General features: G+C 35.3%; 2 protein-coding genes across 2 annotated transcripts in view; both read left to right on the top strand.

The window, feature by feature from the left end:
- The window catches only part of LOC130898669 (potassium channel subfamily K member 17-like), a 352,246-nt gene that overhangs the window by 135,128 nt on the left and 202,667 nt on the right, over positions 1-14,451 (top strand). The gene's annotated exons all lie outside the window — the stretch shown is intronic.
- On the top strand, positions 974-5,591 carry LOC130898667 (protein starmaker-like). The gene is made up of 3 exons (XM_057808112.1): positions 974-1,209; positions 1,737-1,785; positions 2,363-5,591. Exons 1-3 carry the CDS (start codon positions 1,130-1,132, stop codon positions 5,534-5,536), a joined length of 3,303 nt encoding a protein of 1,100 aa, XP_057664095.1. The 5' UTR covers positions 974-1,129; the 3' UTR covers positions 5,537-5,591.

Genomic DNA, 14,451 nt, shown 5'->3' with positions numbered 1-14,451 from the left:
TCAGAGCTTTTGATTTGAAAATGGAATGAAATGAGAATGTTCGAGAAATGAGTAGATTGATAAGTTGAGAAATTGTGAGGGAACACTATTAAGAAAACGTAGAGAGAAGCATAGCAACACACATACCAGGAAGGTTCAAAAAGGAAAAGGCACATTTAGGAATTATGTAGAGAGATTATACTTTAGAAAATAACGGAATGAGTGTTTAAAAGATTGACTCCAAATTGATGAATGTATGAAACATTTTGACGGGATGAAAATAAAGATGGAAAAAAAGTTATGATAAGCCGTTGAGTTGATAATAATAAAATAGATAAGTGATATTATTGAATTAACATGAAAAATTGCAAAATCAGAAACGAATTCGCAAAAAACACAGGGCAAATATTGACGATTGATAAACCTAAAAAACAACAGTTGAATTCAATTCGACATATAGCGAGAACTATCTAACGAAAAGGAAATGACGAAAGTCATAGAAGAAGTGAAGTGGATTTACCAGGAAAATAGTTGAAACATTATGTAGTGTACTAGTTCGGTGTCTTACAAACCATGGATGATGAATAGAAACCAAATGATCTCCTTTTTATTTTCCATAATCTAAGGGAGCATCTGCTATGGCCATAGAATATCTGCTGAATCTATCCATCCAATGCCTAAATTATATTAATTGAGTTCATACTATCAGAGTTGATTAGTAATAAGTTCGAATTCTATTCTAATAGGCTCAAATCGTGTTTTAAAAGAGGCAAAATAAATTTAGTTTACAAAAGAACCGATTAGCACAGCTCAATTTGCATTACTTGATGGCATTTGTTTACCTTCCATGATTTATTCTTTCCTTAATATCAATAATTTCTTCTGTACTCAATCATTCTAAATTAATTTCAACAGACTCACGTGTATGATACCAAATATGATAATTTTTTCCAAGTACTACTCCAAATCTATTAAATGATTTTAAAAACTTAATTATTTTGAGGAGCTTATACTAACTAGATAACATTTTTGAATATATTAACCGATTATCTTATTGTTGCTCGAGTCCATCAACTAAGTGTGAGATAAAGATCATTGTAACTAGTATAAATAACAGCCGATTCTGGAAACAAATCGTAGTATAGCAAGCATGTACATCAAACTAGCATTTGCAGCTTTACTTGTCTGTGCACTGTATAGCAGTGCCTACAGTAGATCAATCAGAAACGAGTAAGTAATCATTCTGATATATATTTGTATAATAGATGGTTGGATAGAAATTTTGTAATGAGGAATATGGGAATAGAAAAAATTGAACGCTCCTCAAATTTATGAAAACTGATAGAGATATCAATCTTTAAATTTTTGTTGGTAGATGTAATTAATTTATTTTATTACTTCTTTCGACTTCTCTTTAATTGTGGGGGTTATTTAATCTAGTCTTCGCCTCCAATTATTTCTCGACTCTATTTCTATCACAGATACCATTGCAAACTTGCAATAGTTTTATTATAAGTGCGAAATTTTTCCAATCTAATCCTATTAAATTTTCGAATTCGTCTTCTACGTACGGATAAATATGATGAGTTACTTGGAATCGTATTCAAATAACGTTTGAAATAATGAAAACTTTAAGAATTTGATGAAAGATTAATCAAAAACTCCTGAAAAACATTTCTCACACTTATATCAGGAGAGAACTAATCTAAAGATATGGTTTTGATGATTTTTCTTATATACTTATATTAACTTTTCAGCGAAAAATCAGTTGTGAGCGATGAACAAGGGAAGACATTTAGCGTGAATGTAAGTTTTTTGTCTTTTATTCATTAAATTATAAATATATATTTAATTAGAAATATATTTAATTAGAATGATTAAAAAAACAGATAAATCTCTCTTTCTCCCTTTCTCGTCTCGTTTTTAGGTGTTTTCTGTTATAAAATTAGTTTTTTTTTAATAGTTTTTGGAAGTTAGATGAAAGTTTTGACGATTTCCAGTCTTCATCAAAATATAATTGACACTGACAATCTGCTCAATTATAGATAAACAGATACTATAATCAATCAGGAAACAAAACAGTAACAGAACATCAGAACAGAACAGAAATTTACCAAGATTTATTTATTATATGAGTCATAAAGGACATAATACACTATCCAAATATTCACTGAACTAATATCTAAAACATCGAAAGACAAGGAAAGAAAAATTATATATCAAGTGCCTTGTACTATTTGTAACACTGTCTACATAGGACAAACATCTCAGTATCTAGAGAGTATTATTATGAATGTGATCTATTGAAATATATTAGCATTATAAATTATCAAATATCGATAGACATGAGTCGAGAATAATTTCATTTTTATCTACCATATAGTTGAACAGAGATCATTGGGATGACGATGACGATCGCCATGGTAGGGACGATGATGATGATGACGATCGTCACCACAGATTAAGTGACCATAGAGATGACGACGACGATGACCGTCTCGGTAGAGACGATGATGATGACGATCGCCACGGTAGAGATGATGATGATGATGATCATCGCCACCGTAGAGATGATTATGATAATGATTATGACGAAGACCCTCCCCGTACACTAACTGACCGTAGAGATGACGACGACGATGACCGTCACGGTAGAGACGATGATGATGACGATCGCCACGGTAGAGATGATGATGACGATGACCGTCACCGTAGAGACGATGATGATGATGACGATGACCGCCACCGTGTACTAACTGACCGTAGAGATGATGACGAAGATGATGACCGTCACCGTAGAGACGATGATGATGATGACGATGACCGTCACCGTGGACTAACTGACCGTAGAGATGATGACGATGATGACCGCCATGGTAGAGACGATGATGATGACGATCGCCACCGTAGAGACGATGATGATGATGACGATGACCGTCACCGTGGACTAACTGACCGTAGAGATGATGACGACGATGATGACCGCCATGGTAGAGACGATGATGATGACGATCGCCACCGTAGAGACGATGAAGATGATGACGATGACCGTCACCGTGGACTAACTGACCGTAGAGATGATGACGATGATGACCGCCATGGTAGAGACGATGATGATGACGATCGCCACCGTAGAGACGATGATGATGATGACGATGACCGTCACCGTGGACTAACTGACCGTAGAGATGATGACGACGATGATGACCGCCATGGTAGAGACGATGATGATGATGATGATGATGACCGTCACCGTAGAGACGATGATGATGATGACGATGACCGTCACCGTGGACTAACTGACCGTAGAGATGATGACGACGATGATGACCGCCATGGTAGAGACGATGATGATGACGATCGCCACCGTAGAGACGATGATGATGATGACGATGACCGTCACCGTGGACTAACTGACCGTAGAGATGATGACGACGATGATGACCGCCATGGTAGAGACGATGATGATGATGATGATGATGATGACCGTCACCGTAGAGACGATGATGATGATGACGATGACCGTCACCGTGGACTAACTGACCGTAGAGATGATGACGACGATGATGACCGCCATGGTAGAGACGATGATGATGACGATCGCCATCGTAGAGACGATGATGATGATGACGATGACCGTCACCGTGGACTAACTGACCGTAGAGATGATGACGACGATGATGACCGCCATGGTAGAGACGATGATGATGATGATGATGACCGTCACCGTAGAGACGATGATGATGATGACGATGACCGTCACCGTGGACTAACTGACCGTAGAGATGATGATAACGATGATCGCCACCGTGGAGACGATGATGATGATGACCGTCACCGTAGAGACGATGATGATGATGACGATGACCGCCACCGTGGACTAACTGACCGTAGAGATGATGACGACGATGATGACCGTCATGGTAGAGACGATGATGATGACGATCGCCACCGTAGAGACGATGAAGATGATGACGATGACCGTCACCGTGGACTAACTGACCGTAGAGATGATGACGATGATGACCGCCATGGTAGAGACGATGATGATGACGATCGCCACCGTAGAGACGATGATGATGATGACGATGACCGTCACCGTGGACTAACTGACCGTAGAGATGATGACGACGATGATGACCGCCATGGTAGAGACGATGATGATGATGATGACCGTCACCGTAGAGACGATGATGATGATGACGATGACCGTCACCGTGGACTAACTGACCGTAGAGATGATGACGACGATGATGACCGCCATGGTAGAGACGATGATGATGACGATCGCCACCGTAGAGACGATGATGATGATGACGATGACCGTCACCGTGGACTAACTGACCGTAGAGATGATGACGACGATGATGACCGCCATGGTAGAGACGATGATGATGATGATGATGATGACCGTCACCGTAGAGACGATGATGATGATGACGATGACCGTCACCGTGGACTAACTGACCGTAGAGATGATGACGACGATGATGACCGCCATGGTAGAGACGATGATGATGACGATCGCCACCGTAGAGACGATGATGATGATGACGATGACCGTCACCGTGGACTAACTGACCGTAGAGATGATGACGACGATGATGACCGCCATGGTAGAGACGATGATGATGATGATGATGACCGTCACCGTAGAGACGATGATGATGATGACGATGACCGTCACCGAGGACTAACTGACCGTAGAGATGATGATGACGATGATCGCCACCGTGGAGACGATGATGATGATGACCGTCACCGTAGAGACGATGATGATGATGACGATGACCGCCACCGTGGACTAACTGACCGTAGAGATGATGACGACGATGATGACCGTCACCGTAGAGACGATGATGATGATGATCGTCACCGTGTACTAACTGACCGTAGAGATGATGACGACGATGATGACCGTCACCGTAGAGACGATGATGATGATGATGATGACCGTCACCGTAGAGACGACGATGATGATGACGATGACCGTCACCGTGGACTAACTGACCGTAGAGATGATGACGACGATGATGACCGCCATGGTAGAGACGATGATGATGACGATCGCCATCGTAGAGACGATGATGATGATGACGATGACCGTCACCGTGGACTAACAGACCGTAGAGATGATGATGACGATGATCGCCACCGTGGAGACGATGATGACGATGACCGTCACCGTAGAGACGATGATGATGATGACGATGACCGCCACCGTGTACTAACTGACCGTAGAGATGATGACGACGATGATGACCGTCACCGTAGACATGATGATGATGATGATGATGACCGTCACCGTGGACTTACTGACCGTAGAGATGATGATGACGATGATCGCCACCGTGGAGACGATGATGATGATGACCGTCACCGTAGAGACGATGATGATGATGACGATGACCGCCACCGTGGACTAACTGACCGTAGAGATGATGACGACGATGATGACCGTCACCGTAGAGACGATGATGATGATGATGATGACCGTCACCGTAAAGACGATGACGATGAGCGTCCTCCTCTAGTACATTATCATAGAATCTACTAGAATTATGTTATCAATCAATAATAATCTAATACTGTAAAATAAATAATAAAGCATTTTACATGTTCATTTTCTTCTCTTCTCAACCCAAACTAACTCAAGCTTACCTTTCCTGGTTTGTATTGATTTCTTCCTAGTGAAAACATACGGCGCCACGAAAAGGTTACGTCGCCTCCGTTTACCCCTGAGTTCTGATCGTTCATAGCAAAAGCTATTGTTATAGCACATAGTGTGTTTGCGAGACTGTCCACTTTTTGCATCCTCGACGTCAGAAAATCTTTCTCCGGAGTCTTTTGATTTCGGAAATAAACTATTTTCTGTGGTTAGCCTTCTTTTGTAATATCAGGGATTGGACTATTGGACAATTTCACTAGAATAAACACACAAGCTCGGGAATCAATCAAAACTAGCTAATCTTTGTACCTTCTTATTTCAGTTAGACAGAGTTTCCATAAGCTGAAATTTTTCTTTCGAGTAGGTGACTTAAGAAGGTACAAATAAAAGGTCCCCAAGAAAATCGGTTGCTTGTATTAATTCGAGTATGAGCGAAGTTTCTCGGAATTGTTGATGATGTCATAGAAATGTTCCCGTTTTAGTTGGATTCAAAATTGTTGCGACCTACTTCAATAAATTTGAGATATATAAAAAAAATAAAACTGCACTTTGTACATGAATTGAATTCATAAAAACTGAATCCATTAATTATCTGCAGATACTATTCTCCAAAATAATATTTAATGCTGAATGTGAACAATAAAAAAGGTTCCAGCAAATGTAATATTTATTAAGAAGTAACAAAATTCTCATCAACTGCGTTTTCAAGAAAAGATAACTTATAAGTCATGATAATTCATCTGTATTGAAGATAAGAACTGGGACTTATCTATGGAAAGCCTTGATGGTTGAAGCTCTAAGCTGAGCTCCAAATGGTTGAGGATGGTTTTGATGTAGTGGAGCACCGGTTGGCTACTTTTCATTTTAGCTTAGCTGCAGCACAACTGCGAAAAAAAGAATGAAATGAGGATGAAAATTACTGAGGAGTATACGAGTAGGTAGAGTTGATCTAATTAAAAAGGAGTTTATTTTCTAATATAAACAAACACTCTATTCACATTATGTGAAATATAACTGTACAGAAGTTCTAATTGATTTTTTTTGTTTTCTAAAATAAATACAAAATACGACGTATTACTAAAGAATTTTGTGACATATGAAGCAAAGTTAAAAAGATAATGGATCTCACTTGTAAATATAAGAAGTAGTATCAACAGAAATTTTTCAAAATTCAATTTGATTTTCACTTTAATTAGCCGTTGTAGTGTAGATAAAGGACCTTTTAGAATCGAGACGGTGTTTTTATCAAATTTTTGGACCTTTTGACTAAAAAAAATTATTTCATTAATTTCCATGGAAATATCACCTATCTCAATGTACTTTCCAGGCTTGAGGCCAGTTATCTTTCGGAATATTCTAAAAAAGAAACTGATCAACTTCTCCATCTTCCTCATCCTCTATTGAGAAACGTCTCTCTCGTAAATATTTCCTTGTATAAAAGAATAATCAGAAATCACACATAGTCCAAAAGGTGAATAGGGTCGATCTTCAATAACTGTCACATTATTTCTATGTAACAAAATCACCCTCTGTGCCGCAATGTGCCAAGATGCATTATCATGATGCAACTATGAACAGTGGATAAATACATGAGTATTCGAAAGCTCGGAAAATATATTGAAGTTAGTCCACTTTGGTGTTTCCTTGCCACGTTCCCGATAAGAAACCGCGCATAATATAGCTGGCAAAGACTTCCTTACAATATATATGTGAATTGTAAAGAAGTCTTTGCCAGCTATATTATGAGTAGTTTTTTTGGTAACGTGGCAAGGAAACACCAAAGTGGACTAACTTCAATATATTTTTCGAGCTTTCGAATACTTATATTGTCTTTGACCATAATTTCAGTCCCAGATGATGAATAAATAAGTATTCAAAAGCTCGGAAAATATCAAAGTTAATCCACTTTGATGTTTCTCTACCACGTTCCCGATAAGAAACCGCTATATATATATATATATATATATATATATATATATATATATATATATATATACATAGAATACTGAGGAAAAAAGGCGCAAAGTTAAATAAAAACAAGGGAGAAGTCTAAATCAATGAAATACTGAAAGAATTAAAAGGTAATAATGGAAACAACACAAAAATTCACCGATACATTACACTTCAAAATAGGAAAAAATCTAGAGTTCAGGCAGATAGCAGGAAGTGGGACAAACACTTCCAAAATATATTGGTTGAAAATGATGATACCATTAAAAAGTTGAAACTACAAAGCAATTTCCTTGCGTTAAAATTCCAGACATTTTGCTACTCGATTTATCAACTGCTCTGGTTTCATCTATGCCTTTTGATTCTATCAGATCAATATTTTTGATATAAGATGATCATGAGTTGACAATCAAATTGGAATTTCTGGAACAGTTGGTGATATTAATATTGAAAATATTGTTCATACTATCATTTAACCAACAGTTTACGTTTAGTCTGTGATAACGATAACTGGGTTATTTAAACGCGTATCAGACAGTGAAGTTGTTTTTTAGTGACTGTATTTGAGTATTCATCATCAAATTCACATACTTTGCTTAACATATGAAAATTTCTCTTCACTCTCTAACATGAAATTTAGTAAAGTAGTCTAACGTTAGTCGGTGATCAGATTAGATGATTTTCTTTGATTGGAGACCATCATACATACTTCTGGATTGCCAAATATTTCGAGAATTTCTCTCGATGAAATTCTGAAAAGGACATTGAATCATTATAAATTGGACGCTATTATAAGCCGTTATCTAGACAGATGCACTTAATTGTATCCTACTAGGAAAAATCATTATTATACCTCGTCAACTTGCTACAAATGAATATCAAATTATAGAACGTAAATAGACGAGTAAAATGTACATGCCTCTGAGGGCGTATGGTTTAAATAGGGTACCATATGTGAACTGAGCCCTTTTTGTACTCCATTCGTTATTTTCTGGAAAACGAAATTTCAAAGAAAAGAACATGAAGGAAAATAAATGCGTTTCAAATGAAACAAAAGAAAAAAAAAAACAATAAATAATTTTGTCGCTATTGAACTTTCCTTGACGATTCAGTTATTGCTATCCGTTTATTCAGTTTTTTGTGTTTATCACAACATCCTAACAAAACTTGACGCAATGTTTCTAAACTTGTATAATTGTATTCTCGATAATCTGCTTCCTTTTGCCGTATTACTTCTAATGGCGCCCCCCCTGTTCACCTTTTATAAACTATAAATTGACTTATGTATAAAAATCTTCAGTAGCTTTGTCAACTGATTTAAGACTCTCTTTTACGGTTCTTTGAATGATCCACAGCCACCACCCCTTTCGTGACTACTCGATAAATGGAAAGTTCATTTACTCTAGTTAATTCAGCAATTCTTGTTATGATTGCATTATCAGATTGCTGAATATTCTCCTCTTTCAAACATTCGAATATATTTAAAATAACTTGCTGTGTTTATATATCTAAATCTCCATTATTCACGATCCGTGTTTTCATTGGTAAACAGTGGAGATGATAAATTTTGAGACACATTCATCAAGTCAACGTGGACTGATGGTTTGCTTGATGTTTACTTAATTTTATACAAAGAGTGAACATTATTTTCCAATTTGGTATGAGTGCTATATCTAGTGAGCTATATCTTCACAGTAAGTTTGTAGAGAGATAATTAATACGTCTTATATTCTAGACTTACGTATTACGTGGTATTTTCCATTATTTTCAAAGGCAATTCATATCAATGTAGTGCCTCGTAGGCATGTGAACTGAGAATATTGTGTAATTTTTTTTCTGTCTGAAGACGATGTTTACCATTCGTAGAAAAACAAAACTCTCATTTCTTCATAACATATACAATTAGAGACCTGCCATCTCCTCCATAATAGTGGAACGTCCAATAGAGTTGATACATATTTTTCAACGTTGTGAGAAAGAATACATTTTAAACTACATTCTGAACATTAAATAAAAAGATTTTTGTAGTTTCTTGTGCCATTCAGGCTAAAAGTCTTTTTATGTTGTTACAGAATAGGAGATTAGCTTTTATAAAGTAAAAAGGGAGCAGATCTCTATCTCATTGACGCTTTTCTTTTAATCTGGATGGTACCTAACGAGATCGCTAATTTTTTACTGAGACAGTTCACGTTTATTGAATTCAATTGAAATTTGCTACCATTATTAGTTTGATTCCTTCTAATTTCATTCGATATTATCATTTTCAGGAAAACTGCAGAATGATGGGTATTCTATTCTGATTGTATTCCAAGTCTGCAGTCAAAATCCCAATAAGTTCATATCTATTTTTGTCTATGCCTCAGTATCAGGTATCAGGCATCTCAATCAGCTCCATTTTAGGGTAATCTAACCTAAACTCCCAGGGGGCGCACGATAGAGAAAAAAATATTTGAAAAATATTTATCTGAGTTGACAATGGGTTTTAGAAAAATTCAATAACCTCTGGAACGCAATGTCAATTCTATCATTCTCTCCGGGCCTAAATATCAGTATAGTTGATCGAAATATATTGCTTTGTTTTGCGTTGTTAATATAATCCAGTTGCAGTATCACGCATTCTATGGAGCTCAAGTTCGTGGACCTGAAATTTGAAGTGGCAGCGACAATAGCAATGACCATGCTTTGTTGTGGAAATGCTCTGAGCGGTGGTTTGTTTCGTTTCAGTCCCACAAAGTGAGCTCACTACTTAATATATAAAATTGCTAAAGGTGTTTTAAGACAGCATTCTGTTAAGCTCAGAATCAAGTGAATTCCTCAAAAAACTTGCAAATAGTGGTGTTTAAGTAAGTAACATATGAGTCTCAAATAATTTTTTGATAAAGGTTTTTAGCAAATTGAATAAGGGTGAAAAAAATTATTGAGCCTAGGGCGCAAAAATATTAAATCTGGCCCTGACTTAATCCTTATTTTGTCAAATATCCATTTTCAAATTGTAAAAGACTAATAAAGCGATAGCTGTCAAATTTATACACGTGTCTTTGGAAGGTAAATCATATGAATTTGATACTAGTAGAACGATATATGTATCAGCCTATGCATTTTTCAGCCACCTTCTATATTGCAAAGACTTTAATTCTATGGAACAGATAATTATTCATAATTAACCCATTATCGTTTATTATTTTCAATTACGTTCATATTCCAACCTTCTAGGTTTTATTATTTCGTCTTTCCACCTCCTTTTGCGAATATTATGACATAATATCGATAATAATGACAGAATTGACAGGTGTGTTAAGTAGATTCAATCAAGGATTCATTTCACAAATAATAACGCAGTCACGTTATCTAGTAATCTACTGAGCAATTTTTGACATCGAGCCGATATCATTAATTTACTTACATACTGACAAGTACTGAATATGATCAGCATAAACAAGAAACTCCTTTTATTAGGTATTATATTTTCTATTTATTTGAACGATCCTGTTTTATGTGGCATATTGAAAAGATACACTTTGGCGATCGGTATTTCATGTTAATATTTGTGAAGCTGTCAACTGGAGCTTGGATTGTTTTGAGCGACATTATACAAGCTTTAAACGATCAACTGGTCTTTTGAATATTGATTCAATCATTTCCGACTTGTACTTAAAATTTCTCTTTTCATTCGAATGAGTGTCATGATCGTTTTAGTACGAATGTTTATTACAGCATTTTTTGTTCGACGAAACCTTTTCCATTAATTTGAGAAATGAGGAACATCCATGGTGACAAAAAAGAATAAAATCCAGACAAGAGAGCGATAAAATTTGCCATAAAAATGATGAACCCTACCAATAGAGGGATTGTGGTTACTTCAGAGAGAATCAAACACATTATCTATCGAATTGATAAAGAAAAAAAAATAAAGATTTGTTAGGTCTGTTACTTGGATGAAATTGGTTTTTCGTGAATCTAAGAAAACAGAAAATATGTAATTTCATTGAAAATATGTAATTTTGAATGATAAATATTTTGAATACTCCAGAAGAAGGAAAAATATGACAATGATACAATTGAACAACATTATTTATCAAGTTTCCAAATACCTAAATCTTCCTGAACCAATATTCAGGAAAATTATTGAGTGCCGTTTCCAAACTACTGAATTATAAATTGAAGCCAACTTTGTATATCAGAAGATTATTTACTAGTCCTCTCTCCCTATATAAACTATGAACTCGGAGCATTGCAATATGATGGTTTCATCCAATATTCTAATGACAAATATTGAAGTTATACAATTCTAATTTTTGCTGGAGTTTGATGCTTGAATCTTATGATAATTTTCAATTTGTTTATAATCAATAAAATGATCAATAAAAAAATTGGAGATGACACTTTTTATCAAATATATCTAGAAATATTAATACATTTGGTTTTTGAGAGTGATTCGAATGATGCTGATGATTATGAAATTGAAAGAGTATGGAAAAACAGCTCGTATAAAATCTATAAAAATATAAGAATACGAACCCTTACGGGCCCTAGTTGCTGAGATATAGGGTATTCAAAATTTTAAATAAAAAATTTACCATAAATTAAGAACGCCTTCAATTTTTTTTTCAAATTTGATTACCAATATGCTCCTCAATGAAATAATATTTTGACATAAACAAACTTTGGAAAAAATTTGGCGCGCTGTCAGGGTTAGTTGTCTCTTTTATCCCCCTATTTTTTACACCACTGGAACAAATTCTTTTTTCAATTTTGTTTTGAATTGCCTGATTATTTTTAGTTGAAAAGCTAGCAATCTTTTATGGAGCTAAAATGAACGGTTTTGTAGAAATTTGCATTTGCAAACATATCATAGAATAAATTACAAAGAGTAGATGAAACTGATAATGCTATCGCGGATGATATGGATGGAATTCCGGACTACGAAATTTCAATTGGTTCTAAAGACAGTGAAAGTGAATTCGCAACACCGAGTCCATCAAGAACAGCGAAGCAAAATGAAATACGCTAAATTTTAGGATATTGAATTTTATGTGGATTAAGCCTATTGGGGATACCACGATGAACAAACCCGCCGATTATCAAGGCGGGTTTGGATGTGGAAATGAGTTTTTGCCAAAATACATGTTGAAGTACACAAACTCTCGTACGCCAAAAGTATTGAATTTACGAAAACAAAAAACTGTTGATAAATGAATTGTTCCTAATTTTGTATATATTAGTTTTTATTGTAAATTGAGTCGGAAAAAAGATAAAAAAACTACTTTTAGGGGTCATTTTGCCAATAAAGCGACGCGATCGACAAAAATGGACTAGTAAAATTAAAATTTGATATGACCATATTAAAAGCTATGAAATTAGGAATTTTCCAAACTCTCAGCTAACCTCTAAATTTTGTATGAAATGTATTAGTGGACGGAACTACCAATTCCTATCAATATTTATACAACAGCTGGAGAAAACTAACAATTTGTGTATTCTGATATTTGTTGATTATTGTTTTATGAATTTATCGCACCTAATGTAGTGATTAGTTATGTGGATCCAAATTCACGTACTTATTTAACTACTTTAATTATTAATGGTATGAGTTTCCAGATTTGGATCACCTTAAATATGACCCAGTTACCACGGCAGATATTGGAAGGATTAGATCACTTGGAAAAACACCTTATAATAAATTATAATAGAAGTTGTTTTGTACTTATTGGATTGTTGGTAGGATCGTGAACATTTACAATGTTGCTTGAAGTCGAGTTGTTCCCGTTAAAATTTTCACTGCATTATTTTGTTTTTTATTAAGTTGTCTCCGCAACCCTCCGCAACTGTGTTGAATTACCGCCCACCCTGCTTCTTTAGTGAAATTATATCACCACTGGTTTTTATATTTTTTATGTTTGTTTATTTTTATGCCTTTTTCAGTACACCACTCCATAAAAGGAATACTGTTCCCTGGATTTCTCAGGGAGAAGATTCATAGTCGCTACAGTTGCAATTCAATAACATCTTCTGGTGTGCAGTCTAAACTTTCTTCACTATTACTCTTCATCACTAATAATAATACTTCCTTTTAATTAGACACAAAACAGAATTACTTGACGAATATCAAGAAATAAAAGTGTAACAGTTTATCGGAGAAACGAATTGAAATGAGGAAGAAAGCGTTCACAGCCGACTATTTTGATAAAACAATTTTATAATTGCGTCAAAAAATGACACGTTACGGCACTTTTTTTAACGCAAAAGCGTGAAAAAACGAACCGCTACGGTACTTTTTTTCACGCTTTATGATCGATTCAGAAATTACATTCTTTATGAATGCAAATGAATGAAAAAAAAAAACGTGAATATCGTAACGGACGTAGAAAAAGTATATTTCATTCTCAAATCAATATAATCTTGAAATTAAAGACGTAATTTTTTAGCCATTGCATTTATCTCATATGTTATTATTATCATTGTATCGACATCTATTAGAAGGTGAGATTTAGAACTATGAAGATTCTTTTTCATCTTAAATTCAAGTCAGTAGTTAATTAGCGCATTGTTATTAAATATTCCAAGGTTTTCTCTCTCCAATCATGTATCGTCATCAAGAGCGAAGAAATTCCCGAATTTTTGAATCAATAGTTTTTGTGAAAGTTTGGTTATAAAATTCGATATAACTACATTAAATCGTAGTACGATTTCTTTTTCAGGTATCATTGAAACACATTGACAATGCGTGGTTTTGTTTCATTTGATATAAGATTGATTTCTAGTATTTTCAGGCTCACAATTCATAAATTGATCTTTGATGTTGGATAATTTGCTCTCATTTTATCTGATATCTCTTTTCTCATTCTTCATTTCAA

This window comes from Diorhabda carinulata, chromosome 10 (genome assembly GCF_026250575.1).
Source record: "Diorhabda carinulata isolate Delta chromosome 10, icDioCari1.1, whole genome shotgun sequence".
In the NCBI taxonomy this organism is placed as follows: domain Eukaryota; kingdom Metazoa; phylum Arthropoda; class Insecta; order Coleoptera; family Chrysomelidae; genus Diorhabda; species Diorhabda carinulata.
Note: the sequence above shows the minus strand (reverse complement) of the source record. Positions and strands in the feature narration are given on the sequence as shown.